The sequence below is a fragment of the Molossus molossus genome, unplaced genomic scaffold (assembly GCF_014108415.1).
Source record: "Molossus molossus isolate mMolMol1 unplaced genomic scaffold, mMolMol1.p scaffold_m16_p_12, whole genome shotgun sequence".
NCBI lineage: Eukaryota > Metazoa > Chordata > Mammalia > Chiroptera > Molossidae > Molossus > Molossus molossus.
Window position 1 is genome coordinate 67,139,615 of NW_023425347.1, and position 14,804 is coordinate 67,154,418.

The 14,804-nt window shown below is 35.3% G+C and overlaps 1 protein-coding gene across 7 annotated transcripts in view; it reads left to right on the forward strand.

Annotated features, from left to right (window-relative positions):
* The window catches only part of FAF1 (Fas associated factor 1), a 447,925-nt gene that overhangs the window by 316,579 nt on the left and 116,542 nt on the right, over positions 1 to 14,804 (forward strand). For all 7 annotated transcript variants that reach the window (XM_036255377.1, XM_036255373.1, XM_036255376.1 and 4 more), the window contains one exon: positions 13,961 to 14,097. In XM_036255377.1, the coding sequence (XP_036111270.1) occupies positions 13,961 to 14,097 (137 nt within the window). The remainder of the gene's footprint in view (positions 1 to 13,960; positions 14,098 to 14,804) is intronic.

Consider the following 14,804-nt stretch of genomic DNA (forward strand, 5'->3'; position numbering starts at 1 on the left):
CCACCTCTCATTCATGAAAGAAACATCTTATGTCCCTTTCTGTTCCCCTTCCCTGCTGCCCTCACTATTTGATTGAAAAAACAGAAGTCATCATACAGAAATGACCTTAATATTCTGTTCATGAAGTCTCCATTTAAATGTCTCCTCCTCCAAAAGGCCTGATGACCCTTTCTAGAGAAGGCTTCTCTTTCGTAGTACTCTCCTAGAACTTTTCATAATAAGGTATTACTTTTGCTTAAAGTATTTTTTTCTAATTCTTCCACTGGAATAAGGGCAAGAGTTGCATCGGTCTTTTTCACTTTTATTTTCTACTACAATCTCAATAATTATTTGTTGGATGTTATAAGAATTATTGACAGCATATTGGTTAAGAGTATGAGTGAATTTTGGATTTAGTCAGACTAGGATTGGAATTCTAGCTATGTTCCTCGGCCACCACAGTGACACTGGATAGTTGCTTTAAACCCTCTAAATTGCATTTTCTGTATTGGAAATGATGATTTAAAAAAAAACCCACATCCCTCAGAGTTATTACTAGAATTGAATGGGATAATATTTTTAAAGTCTGGCACTATGTATATATTTGATTTCTTTGTCTCAGACATTTCTGAAAATGTTGATAGGACAAAGCCAAGTGGTAAATTGTTTGAGGTCACTTTCAGTTTGGTAGCTCTCTACAGGTTCAATTTCCTGGTAACAAAGAATTTATCTAACTTAGCCTACATTTCCGAATCTTATCCTGAAGGAGACTCTTAGATACCTTATGATATGCCTTACTGAATTCCAGATGGTTGAAGCATATGATATGCTCCGGAGTTCTCAGCCTAGTAACCTTACAGTTAGTTGTGCTTGTTGTTTTCTTAATAACCCATGCCGCCTCTTATTTATCATTACAGTATTCTAAGTGTTCATATGTCATTTGTCTAAATGACATTTCTAGATTTTTTTTAGGGAACTGAGATCAAGTTTACTGGTCTGTACTTATTGAAAATCAAGGTATTTACTTGTCTTTAAGGATGCAGATTCCTCAGATGGTAGTAATTTCTATTATCATTTATTCTAGCTTTTTGCTGTCCCACTTGTTCTATTACCTATTTCTTTGTCCAGTAAAGTATCCACTAAGCATTTACTCTACCATATTGCTCCCCTTATGTTCCCTCCTACATATTTTTGTCTTTTTCCATTTAGCATTTATTATTTTTGTATTTTTTAAAATGGACATAATAGCTACACAAGAATAAATACAAAATAAAATAGGAAAATAAAAATAAAAAGAAATGAAAACCAATTAAAAGTGTCAGATAATGATATTTACAAACACTTGGGTTGACTCAAGTTTTGCCCATAATCACTGAATACAGCTCTAATTCTGGCAGCTAAAGGAGAAAAAGGAAATGTAATAGGCATATCTTCATTTATTTGTTTATCCATCTCTAATATATATTTATTGAGTTTTTATTATTTGCCAGGTACTGCAGCCTAGAGTTTATAGTTTATCATTTATAATTCTCGTTGTCTGATGAAAGGAAGCCTAATAGATAATTGCAAGATTTCCTGATACTAGACTTAGTGTAATCACTTTGTAAGTTACATAAATGTCGAATCACTGTGTTATATACCGGAAACTCAGATATTGTATGCCAATTGTAATTGAAAAATTAAAAATAATTTTTGAAGTATTTTTTTAAATTTCCTGGCACTGAATTCAAAGGAGAATTTTATTATATGCTTTTCTGTTGAGTCATTAGGTAAAATAATAGACAATTATTTTTCTATTATTTTGAATAAGGCAAATTATTATTTTTTCTTTATTGACTTTTTTTTATTGATTTTAGAAGAGCAGATTATTTTAAACAGATGTTTCTTACATCAATCCTCTGTAAAAAGCAGAGAGCTTTGTATTAAGTCTTTTTGTAGTAATTGTAATTCTCTTTTTTTTTTTAATCCTCTCTTGAGGACATTTTTCCCTATTTTGTTCAGACAGAGTGGGAGGGAGAGAGAGAGAAACATCGACGTGAAAGGGACACATCCAGTGGCTGCCTCCCACACGACCCAACCAGGGCTAGGGACAGACTGCAACCGAGGTACATGCCTTTAGCGGGAACCGAACCCGGGCCTCTCTGGACCGCAGGCCGACACTCCAACCGCTGAGCCAAACTGGCCAGGGCAGTAATTGTAATTCTTTAGGGAGCTTAGTAATATGGTCCTTAAATATTCCTTTTTTGTTTTTGTTTTTTTCCCATAGACACAGACAACAGTACGGTTATTACAAGAAGGAGGAGGATATGGGAGGAGATAGAAGAGGGTAAAGGGTGAGACAAATGGTGATGGAAAGAGACTTGACTTGGGGTAGTGAACACACAATACAATATACTGATGATGTATTATAGAATTATGTACCTGAAACTTACATAATTTTATTAACCAATGTTACACCAATAAATTCCATGAAAAATCACTTTGACCGTGCGTGCATGCGCGCACGCGCACACACACACACACACACACACACACACACAATTCCTTTTTGATGATCTAACTCATAACAGGTATAGAGCTCAGAGGAAAAGCCTACATAGTCAACCTATTCATTCAACTCTCTGTCAAACATCAGCTGTTTCAAAGTGAGCCTTTGTCAATTGGTGGGCTGTAATTGTTTCTTGCTTGAAAGCTTTAATAAGTGACTGAAGTGCTAATGTTCTGCGTTGTTGGTCATTTATCTTTTAAAGATTTTCCACCTGTGTATAAAATTTCTACTAATGCTCTCCCACATTTTTTTATTCATTAGAATGATAGTTCTTTTCAAAAAATAAGGAAATGTCAAGGTTCCAAGAGAAACTGACCAACTCTGAAATAAATGACGCTAAACATTTTTTATATAATAATAAAATCAGAAAGTCTTCGAATTTTGCAGCTGGAAAAAATCAGAGAACATGACAACATGAAAAAATATATATACCTGTACTTCAAATCTTTATCCTAGAGTAGGACATGATCTTATTATATGATGATGCTGATATATAATGTAGAAATTATACAACAGTATAATACAGTGCCAAGTATGGTGCTAAGTATAACTTCTTATTTAGGGATATGAGTGTGATATTGCTATTATAACTTATTTTAGGAACCATTTTACCATATTCTTTCTTTTGGGGGCATGGGGGGAGAGAAAGGAAAACCAATTTTAACTCTGAAGCACATAAAGGAGAGGGAAAAGAAATAATATTTATTAACCCACAGACTAATTCTAAAAGTAGATATCATTATCTTCATTTTATATATGAGAAAGCTAAGGCTCAGAAAGATTAAGTTATCCAAAGAAACAACTAGCAAGTGAAAAATCAGGTTTATTTGACTCTGAAGTCTGTTTTTCTCACAGTATTATGCTACTTGCAATAAGTCCTACTTTCTCTTATATTAGAGAAACATTTGGATATTTTAAACCTCTTTTAAGTCACATTTTCAGTCAGTGGGTGGTGACAGGATGAAATTATGTAAAAACAGCAGTATGCTAAAAATCAAGAGGGAAGCTTAGAGTCATAAACTTGTGGACCAATTCCTGTTTACTTTGCAGGTCCAAATGACCTATGGAGGGTGAAGCACAGTAAAAGAGGCTTGGAGACCACAATAATTCAAAGCAAATGTCTTAATTAAACTTATTTCAGAAGTAGTTGGAAGAGGGAAAGGAAAGTGGTATGGTGAACATTGTCACTGTGGAGATAAAGGTTACTGAGTCATGAATTGGCCCATTCATGCAACAAATATATGTTAGTGAACGAGGTGCTAGGAATGCAGAGATGACAGGAGCACCATCTTGGAACACAAAGTTGTCTCTGACTTCTAAGCACCGATTCCCTTCTCTGATTCCCTCTAGCACTTAGTCTGAACCACTAAACCTAGGCCCCACTTATATACCATATGTTTCCTCTTTGGGGTCCTTGATTTATCAAGCCAAAATATCCTTAGTATCTTAAGAACAGAAACCATGTCTTGTCATATATTTATTTAGTGGGCCCTCATAAATATTGATCATTTAGTAAAAGAACACAGAAGAAATATTATCTGGCACATAACATAAATTTACTCTCATGTAGCCCCTGGAAAATGATTCTTTTTTTTTATATTTCTAGAGAAGTAATTTCTGCATTTGATAAGAGGTTGGATTAGATGTTTTTTCTTATTCCTTCTAACTAAGATTTCTATGGGATATTTAAAATAAGTGTGTATGTTTTTACTAGTGGTGAGAAAAATGTCCAATTGTCTATCTATTATTATTGTTCCTCCAAAAAATTAGTATAAATTAGTTCCTATAGATTAGCTACAGCCCTGTCATTAAATGCCAGTGCCTCAAAACCTTTCCACTTGGGTGATTTATAGATGACAGTAAGGAGACAGATTAAGAAGTTACTCGTTTTTGGTTGTTTGTTTGTGTTTGTTTTTAGAGAGAGAGAAACATCGATTTGTTGTTACACTTAATTATGCATTCATTAGTTGATTCTTGTATGTGCCCTGACTGGGGAGCAAACCCACAACTTTGGTGTATCGGTATGATGCTCTAACCAACTGAGCTACCTGGCCAGGGGAGAAGTTTTTTAAAAATCTCCACTAATTTGTTGAGAAAATTTAACAGTTTACTGTTAATGGAACATCTGAGCCTCAGACAGTTGAGAGATGCTTTTGAGATTAAATCTACTCAAAATCTCATTCTGTGTTTTCTTAAAATTGCCTTTAGTCTGACTGTGTTTTCTAACATGCATCCACTGTTTTTATCTACATGGAAAGGCATTTATGCCATCCTTTTAGAAAACAATTTGATAATATGTATCAATAGTCATTAAATGATTCTATCTTTTTACCTTATAATTCCACTTCACCGACTTTTTCCCCTAAGGATATAATTTGAGATAGTTATCCCAGTATTTTATAATAAAAAAAGAAAAATCTTGCTCTAACTTAATAGTTATAAATATGACAATGTATATATCTACTTAATGGAATGTTATTCAACCATTTAAAATGCTGGTTCATTACTATTGTGGAAAAGCTTTAAAAAATGTATCCACCCAGACAGTGATTACTGCAAAAAGGACAGGATATACTTGAACAAAAGACTATTAAAAAAATTAGACAAATGTGATTAACACTTGTTTAAAGTTTATGGAATTGATATTACATACACTTTTTCTTTATTTTTGTAAGGAATTACTCTTTCAAGTTTCATATTTATTTCATGATTGGCTAATACATTCACATTAGTCAATAATGAAAAGGCATAAAATCCGGACAGATGTGGCTCAGTTGGTTGGGCATCATCCCATGCACCAAAAGGTTGCTGGTTCATTCCAGATCAGGTCACATGCCCTGGTTGTGGGGTCCATCCCCAGTAGGGGGCATGCAGGAGGCAGCCAATCTATGTTCCACGCTCATATCCACGTTTCTCTTTCTCCTTCTCCCTTCCTTTCTCTCTAAAAATAAATAAAAGTGGGATCACTGGGTCAAATGTACCCCTATATTCAGAGCAGCACTATTTACAATAGCTAAGATCTGGAAACAATCCAGGTGTCCATTAGTAGATGAGGATAAAAAAGCTGTGGTATGCCCTGGCTGGTTTGGCTCAGCGGTTGGAGCATCAGCCTGCAGACCAGAGAGTCCTGGGTTCAGTTCCCGTTAGGGGTACGTACCAAAAAAAAAAAAAAAAAAAAAAGCTGTGGTACATGTACACAATGGAATACTATGCAGCTGTAAGAAAGAAAGATCTCTCATCATTTGCGATGACGTGGAGGGATCTGGAGAGTATTATGCTAAGCAAAACAAGCCAAGCAGAGAGACAAATATCACATGATCTATCTTATTTGTGGAATATAATGAACTAAACAAACTGATGAACAAAATTGACCCGGAGATATAGAGGTGGGGTACAGACTGACAAACCCCAAAAGAGGGGATGTTGGGGGGGGAGATAAACCACAGAACTTAGATGCATGTATGCATGACCAATAGACATAGACAACAAAGCTGGGGAAGAGGCAGGGGGAATGGGGAGGAGGGTGTCAGTGGAGGAAAAAGGAGAAACATCTGTAACAAAAACAAATTAATAAAAATAATTTAAAAATAAAAATAAATAAAAGTATTTTTTAGCCCCAACCAGTTTGACTCAGCAGTTATAGCATTGGCCCACAGACTGTAGACTGTCTGGTTCTATTCCTGGCCCCAGTCAGGGTTGTGTAGTAGGGAACCAGTCGAGGTGTCTCTCTCATATTGATGTTTCTCTCTCTTTCTCCCCCCACCCCCACCCTATTCTACTCTATCTAAAAATTAATGGAAAAATATCCTCAGGTGAAAATTAACAAAAAAAAAAAAATTTTTTTTTTTTAAGGCATAAAAAGGTATGTAATGAAATTACTCCTGTCTCTCAGTTACCTTCCTGAGAGGCAGTATTATAATTTTATTTTTTATCCATCCAGAGATTATTTTATATATAAATAATCTATATACTATATTTATTTTTAGCCAATTTTACGCAAGTGATAAATACTGTTAAACAGCCTGCATTTTCCATTAATATTATATCTTAAAGATATATAATATCAGTTCATAAAGAACTCTTTATATTTTATGGTACATAGTATTCCTTTAAATTCCAAAAGATACTATAATTTATTTAATCAAATACTTTTGGTAGGCAATTGAATTATGTCCAATATTCTGCTGTTACAAGCCTACGGTAATTTACTGTGCATTTAGGTGATTTCCACATGGAAATATATCTATAGACTAAATTCCCAGATGTAGAATTTTAATAGAGTTTGGCAAATTGCCCACAGGGAGTTGGTACCAATTTCACTCTTACTGTGTGCAGTAGTGTCTTGTTCCCTATAACTTTGCCAGTGCAAGGTATTGCCAAATACTTTTTTTACCTTTACTAATCTGACAGATAATGGTTTTTTGGTGTAGCTTTAATTAGGAGTTAACTCATTCTGAGTTATTTTGAGTATATTTTCATGTGTTTCTGAGCCATTACTGTTTCCGTTTCTAGAAACTGACTTTATATATTGTTTGTTGATCTTTTCTCCTCATTGTTTTGTTAGTTCTTTATATACAGGCTGGGCAAAAGTAGGTTTACAATTCTGAGTACAGGAAACAGTTTATTCTTATATTACTATTTATTAATTACTGTATTCTTTTCCATACAAACAACTGTAAACCTACTTTGGCCCATCCCTGTAGTGGGGAAATTTATACTTTCTGTGGTTTGAAATTCAGAATTTTTCCCTCTGTTTATCATTTATCTTTTGGCCTTGTTACGGTGTTTTTTTACCATGTAGAAATAGTTAGAATTATCAATTTTGACTTTTATACTTCACTCTGCTCCAGCTATCCTAACCTCTTTTTTTTTTAAATATATTTTCATTGATTTTTAGAGAGAGAGGGGGAGGGGGAAAGAGAGAAACATCATAGTGAAAGCGAAACACCAATCAAGCTGCCTCCTGCATCCCCCCTACCGGGGATCAAGCCTTCAACCCTTTGGTGCGCAGGATGATGCTCAACTAACTGAGCCACACTGGCCAGGGCTATCCTACTCTTCTTGTTACCTTTTAAATATGCTAGATACTTCTTCTTTTGCTGTTCTCTCTGCCTGGAATTCTCTTCCTGGAGATAGGTATTGTGTTTCCCCTCCTCCTTCATCACTTTGAGTCTGTCATGTGAGAGGCAACCAATCAATGTGTCTCTCTCACATAAATGTTTCTCTCTCTCTCTCCCTCCCTCCTTTCCTCCTACTCTCTCTAAAATCCATGGAAAAATATCCTCGGGTGGGGATTAACAAAAAAAAAATTTTTAATCAACTTTTCAATGAGACTTGCCCTGACTACTTATTTTATATTGCAACCTCCCCTTCCCTGCTTTGTTTTTCTTCTATCACCTGGAGCTCACAGACTTTAGAGGTATTTGTTTGTCTCATAACAGGTTGCAATTTATCGATATAAATGAAGCAAGTGAGAATTAACATCTTTTACATGGTAATCACCTCAGTACACAAGAATCTTGATCTAGTGAAGCTGCCATTGCCCAAAACATTTTAGGGATAACTTTTAACAACTGCCTTCAGAGACAGCGTGAAGCCTTAAGGAAAGCAGTCCTATGTCTTGAAAGTGGTGTTTTTGAAAGTGTAGTCCATTAACCTGGGGTTGGGTTAGCACCTTATTAAAAAAGCAGTTTCCTGGCCTTGCACCAAATTTATTGACTCAGAATCTCTGAGGGAATGGGGCTGAGGACCATGCCTTTTAAATAACCTTGCCAGGTGATTTCTAGGCCATTAAAGCTTGAAGACCACTGTGTGTATAGTCAGTGCCCCCAGCTTAGTCATGTACCTTGTTTACCTAACTCAGTTTGAACCAAGGACTGTTTCCAAAAATCAAACCTATTGTCAAAGGACAAAGAGGTATGTGCCAGGGGTGCTTAAAATCAGTCCTAATGGGGAACCTCCTAAATTGAGCTGAACAATGGGATGGGCATGCAGATTTGTGGAAATGATGTTGTAGGAGACAAAACTCTTTGGCTAGCCTGGTTTTGCATATGCCTGACGGTGCCAGCAACTTGATACATCTCACTTTACACATTAAAGGACCTTAGCTTTAATTCCCTATTAAAAGGAAAAGGGGAAGAAAGGAGAATTGTGTGTTGGCAAATAGGTAGATGATCTCTAAAGTACTTTATCTTATGTTCTGGTGTTTCTACCAATGAACATAAATATGATTGAACAAACACATGAATGGATATGTGTAAGTAATGAGGCTTATTACTATAGCAAAAAACACTAGTTTGGTTTGTTACCAAAGTGGCTTCAAAAGAAATAGTATAAGGTTAGCAGCTGCAGCTAAGGAACTATGTACAAAAGACTTGCTTCAACTATGGGGTAATACTGAAAAGTCCTATAGCACTGTTGAACATGAATTTCTTCGGCTCAGTAAACTTGTTTTGGAGAAATGGTTCACAAATTATTAGAAAGGCATTTAATGTGTTTAATGGCTCAAGAATAAGCAGCCAGAAATTTTTATGTTGATTCTCGGTTTTAAAGTAATTAACATTACTAAACATAGATTTATTTAAAAGAAAATAGTGATTTTAAAAGTGGATGTCACGTATATCTACTTTTAAATACGTGACAGCTGCAGCATCTAGATTGTATTTTCTTTCTAAATATCGATATCTGCACTTTCATTCTCTGAATGAAAGTAAAACCAGTGATGGTTTTAATTTAGTCAACAATTCTTTGATGCTGTGTCTTATTCAAAATAAATCTTTCCGCCCTGGCCAGTTTGGCTCAGTGGTTAGAGCGTCGGCCTGCGGTCCGGAGAGACCCGGGTTTGGTTCCCACTAAGGGCATGTACTTCGGTTGCAGTTTGTCCCCGGCCCTGGTTGGTCGTGCGGTGTCAGCCACTCCATGTGTCCCTTTCACGTCGATGTTTCTCACTCTCCCTTCCTCTCTCTCCCTCCCACTCTATCTGTACAAAAAATGGAAAAATATCCTTGGGTGAGGATAAAAAATAAATAAATAAATCTTTCCGTGTTGGTCTGTCAGTATAGGCCATCATTTTAATCCTGAAAGTTATTGTGATAAAAATGTTAAATATCATTATACAACTAATAATAAAATAGGTACCAGTTTTAAGGGACTATCATATTCTAAGCACAATTCTGAGTGCTTTCTATATCTTACAAGAATTTATGTGTTTATATCTCAGGCACCTTTAAATTTATGATGGTCACACTGAAATGTAATATTGAGGAAGCCCCACACAGTTTCATGGTCTCCATTTTTTATCAGCTGTGCCTTTTTTTACATTTTCTAGTATGGAATAGCTAGGTAGTAAATGTTTGTGGAATTTCATCATCCTCCCTCTAAAGTGCTCTGTTTCTTTTAGTATATATTTTATGTTGGAGTACAATTTAGTGAAAGTTAGTGACTTATGTAAATATGACTTTGAAAGAAACTAAGCTATATCCTGTTTTGAATTAAAATGAGATTACTTTTCCCATATCTGATTTATTAGTAATCCTGATTTCCATCAGCAAGTTAGAAAAGATCTATGCTTCAGAGACTGAAAATTTTACTAATGATTAATAGATGCTGGCCATCAGATGTTCTATTTATTTTTCTCCCCAAACTTTTGATTAAAGGGTGAAATTTTATCTTAGACTTCTAATAGCAAGAACAGGTGAATATGAACTACTGATTATATTTTGTTTCTTCACCAAGGGCAAAGTTTGAGGCTTCCCACTGCCTAATCCTCCCAGCTCCCACCCCCAGAGACAAATGAGTTACTTTATTATACTTGATTTGTGATTCACTGTTTTAATTCATTTTCTTAACCCTTCCTTTTTCATCCCGTCTCCCTTCTCTCCCTCATTTTACCCCTATAGTGAAGGCATTTGTTCTTTGTCTTTTCAAATTTGTCACTTTAGCTTTGGTTTGGGGCAGGAGTTGATGAATCAACTTGTTATTCCTCAATAAGTCTGTAATGAGTAGGTTGTTTATTAAGATATTTTATTTTTTAATATGGTTTTATTTATTTATTTTTGAGAGAGAGAGAAACATTGATGTGAGAGAGAAACATCTATCGGCTGCCTCCTGCATGCCCCTCACTGGGGATCGAGCCCGCAACCCGGGCTTGGGCCCTGACCTGGAATTGAACCTGGGACCTCTTAGTCCATGGGACAGTGCTCAATCCACTGAGCCACACTAGCCAGGCTGACTTATTAAAATATTTTATAATTAAATTAATAAAGCCTTTTCTCCTTGCCACAGAACAGTTTTCTTTGCTTCCCCCTTTGGGTTTGAGATTACAGGAATCCAATTTATCCCTTCATGACACCTCACCTGATGAACACCATATGCAGTTAGTTAGGTTGACAGCTTTGGTACTGCCACTAAATGTACTGGCACACTTGCGTCTTCTAACGGAAGAAAATACCACAATCAAAAGAACGACATTATTTTTTTCTCTCCTAAAACAACTTGTTTTTTCTGAGTCTGTTTTTGCTGCTGGTAGTGTGCTATGAATGCTAACTTTTTGCTGTGAGTGATCTTTAGAAGAAACAGAGCCTTCCAGCCTTGAGAAAGATTTGATGTCTGTGTTGTGAAGCTCTTGTAAATTGTAGTGGAAGGGATTGATAAGTAGGAATTTTATCATTTGTGGCTGTCCATTGCCCCTACGGGCTCTCAATAATTACAATTTGAAAATCTCAAACATGATTCAGATCTTAGGAAGATTAATCACATTAATTAAAATTTTAACAAAGTCTCTCTTTGATTAGAACAAATTATTAGTTAAGACCACTAGAAACCATCAACTGGCTGTGTGATCCCTGTATTGCTCAACTGCCTCTAAAAAATTAGAACAGCCCTGGCCAGTTTGGCTCAGCGGTTAGAGCATCGGCCTGCGGTCTGGAGAGACCCGGGTTTGGTTCCCGCTAAGGGCACGTACTTCGGTTGCAGTTTGTCCCTGGCCCTGGTTGGTTGTGCGGGTGGCAGCCACTCGATGTGTCCCTTCACGTCGATGTTTCTCTCTCTCTCCCTTCCTCTCTCTCCCTCCCACTCTATCTGTACAAAAAATGGAAAAATATCCTCGGGTGAGGATAAAAAATTAGAACAATTTACCAATACCTGGTAGAAAACAGATCACGTTGTTATTCTTTTATGGTTAATTGAACAGCTGTGTCTTTGAAGTCTGCACCTCTCTCAAATATATTTCGTGTAGTTTTGAAATTTGTGTTACATATTTTAAATTCAATAAGATAATTACATTTTCATAATTATTTCTCCTTCTAGCTCATTTTCACAAAAAGAGAATTTGGGAAGGATACAATTTTCAAGCAAAATTGTCTTGAAATTGAATTCATAAAACCACTAGGCCTCCTTCCTCCCTTCTTCCCTTCCTTCCATTCTTCCTTTTTAAGGAGTATCCTGTTTAGCTAGTATTTAGTATCACTTGTGAGGCTATTTCTGTGATGGGCATCTACTATGTGATATCCATTCAATCCATTAGTGTGAAAGCAACAAGGATTTATTTTCTCCTTTTGTAGGAAATGATATTCTAACAGTGTTTTTGTTGTTGCTTTTTTAAAATTTTTTATTATTGATTTGAGAGAGAGAGGAAGGGAGAGGGAGAGAGAGACAGAAACAGCAATGAGAGAGAACATCGATTGGCTGCCTCCCAAATGCCCCCCCCCCCCCACTGAGTATTGGGCCCACAACCTGGGCGTGTGCCCTGACCAAGAATTGAACTAGTGACCTCTTGGTGCATGGGTCGATGCTCAACCAGTGAGCCACACTGGCCAGGCTTGTTGTTTTGTTGTTGTTGTTTTTATTGATATCTTTAATTTCAGAGATCAGATCAGAGTCAAAATTGACTTCAAATATTTTAGTAAGAAGCAGAAAGAAAAATGAAATCTTAACTTTCTAGTCTTCTGAACTATACATCATTGAGAAACTAAAGCTATATGAGTATGAAATTTGGTATTGGTGGCTTAGGCTGCTTGAGCACCTTTCATCCCATAATGGTTGTAGAATGAGAAGATCTGATTTTTCATAGGGGCACTGATATTACATGGCCAACAATGGGTTTCTTAAGGCCTTGTCATTTCAAATTGGCATGAGACCTGGTTATTGCTGCTCTCACTGTGTTTAAGAGCCTGCCTCCCAATGAACTTATTTGCAGTAATGCTGACTTGTCTTGACATTCTTCATGACAGTTCTAGTGGCCCTTAACATGGTCTACTTTATGTAGTCAAATCACAGGTTTTGTGGAGTATTCAGCCTAAATTTTGGGGATGAATTTCTATAGACAAGAAATACATTGGTTTTAAAAATTAAGAGTTTTGATTCTGTTTTGAATTTGGATATCAAATGAATCTGAGCACATGACATTTTAATGCAATTTGTCTTTTCAAATAGATTTACCTTCTGATGCATGTGATGATAAGACTTTGCTCATCAGTTAGAACATACATTTCAAAGGAGTTGTTACCTAAAATATTATCATAAGGCATAAGAAAACATACGATTTAAGTTGCTTTTCATGAACATAATTAAGAATTAATAAGCCAGTACCAGTGGCTAGTCCCCAGAATTTCCACTGTTTTGCCTTTTGTGACCTATGTTATTAAAAGTCCATTATTTTTACAGACTTTATTAAATTGGATCTTATTAAAGCATTCTATATTTGCATTTGGTCTTTCATAATTCATTATTATTATGACATTTACTTTTTACCATCAGATCTGAAAACATATCATAAGCTACCCTTTTCTCTTGAAAGAAATGCTAATTTCAAACAGTCCTCTAATAGAAGAGAAAAGCTTTATCAGTTTTTTCATTTATTCCAGATCGTGTTAAGAATACTAATGCTAGACTTCGGTATGCTAATATCTCTGAGTGTTTTTTGGTCAAAAGCTTAGAATTACTATTTTTACCCCATACTCAGTATGAAACTAGAAGACCTGCTACTATTGGATTAAACAAAATTCTAAAGTACAATTCTTGATTCTAAAAACTTGTGAAAATGTTGCTAAATCCTGTGTAGATTAGGATAATGCTAGTCAATTTAACTTTGTACCATGCAGTATTTGTCCTATTTAAAAAATTATTTTCCCTTAAATTTAATTTTGTTTTTCATTTAGTTTAGAGTAGTACAGCTTACAATGTTTAAGACTAAGAATCCTATGCTGTCAGCCCCAGATGGCATTTAGGGTGTGCTGCGTGCTTTTCTATATGATAATCATTTCTGTATCATTTATTATGTTGTGGAAACCTCAATATAGCAAGACTTTATATATGGATATCAGACAAGCTGCCTAATTTTAACATAACTAATAAAACAATGAGTTTTTTCTTGGGGTAATAATAAATGTATTAAACTCTGAAATGAAACTTACTTTAGATTTTATCTCATTTTAGATTTCTGACAATGTGCAATAGACACTTTGGCAGTGTTGTTGCACAAACCATTCGGACTCAAAAAACAGACCAGTTTCCACTTTTTCTGATTATTATGGGAAAGCGATCATCTAATGAAGTGTTAAATGTGATACAAGGTAAAGTACATGTCACAAGGGGAGTACATTGTCTTCTTGTGTATGTGGTAACCATATAATATTTACCATCAAAGCTGACAGCAATTCTTGTATTGGTGAATATTTTTGCATTTTAAAATATAGAAAAAAGTATAGGCACTATGAAAAATGAAATACGCTACATGAAAATCCAACAGAAATTCCTTAATAAAATTACACGACCCTTGGGACATCGGATAATCATGTTAAATGTTCAGAATTGCTTAATTATCTAAACTAGCAATTAAGTCACACCAGTTTTCAAATATGACATTTCATATATGTATATATACATAGAGATTTCTTGCAGTATGTATGATTAGTTGAAAGAAATGCTTATATTTAGTCATCTAGAAAAATCAGTGACTGGATATTGCAAATCTAATTGTTTACAGTGGCAGTTGTTTCCCTGTATTTGTGTGAGTCCATGTATAGGATGCAACTCTGAAGCATAAAGTTATAGGATACCTATGTATTTAAACATTACCAAAAAAATTAATCTTTACATTCTTTACCAAAATAATAAGTGAATGATTTTTATTTTTACTGTTACTCATTTACCCCAAGGATTTGTATAAAATATTACCTTATTTATTGCAAAGCTTAAATTAAAAATAGTTTATCTTCTCTATACCACAGGAAAAAAGATGTTTCAGGTGCCCCACGCTAAAAAAAGAAACCTTCAGTAT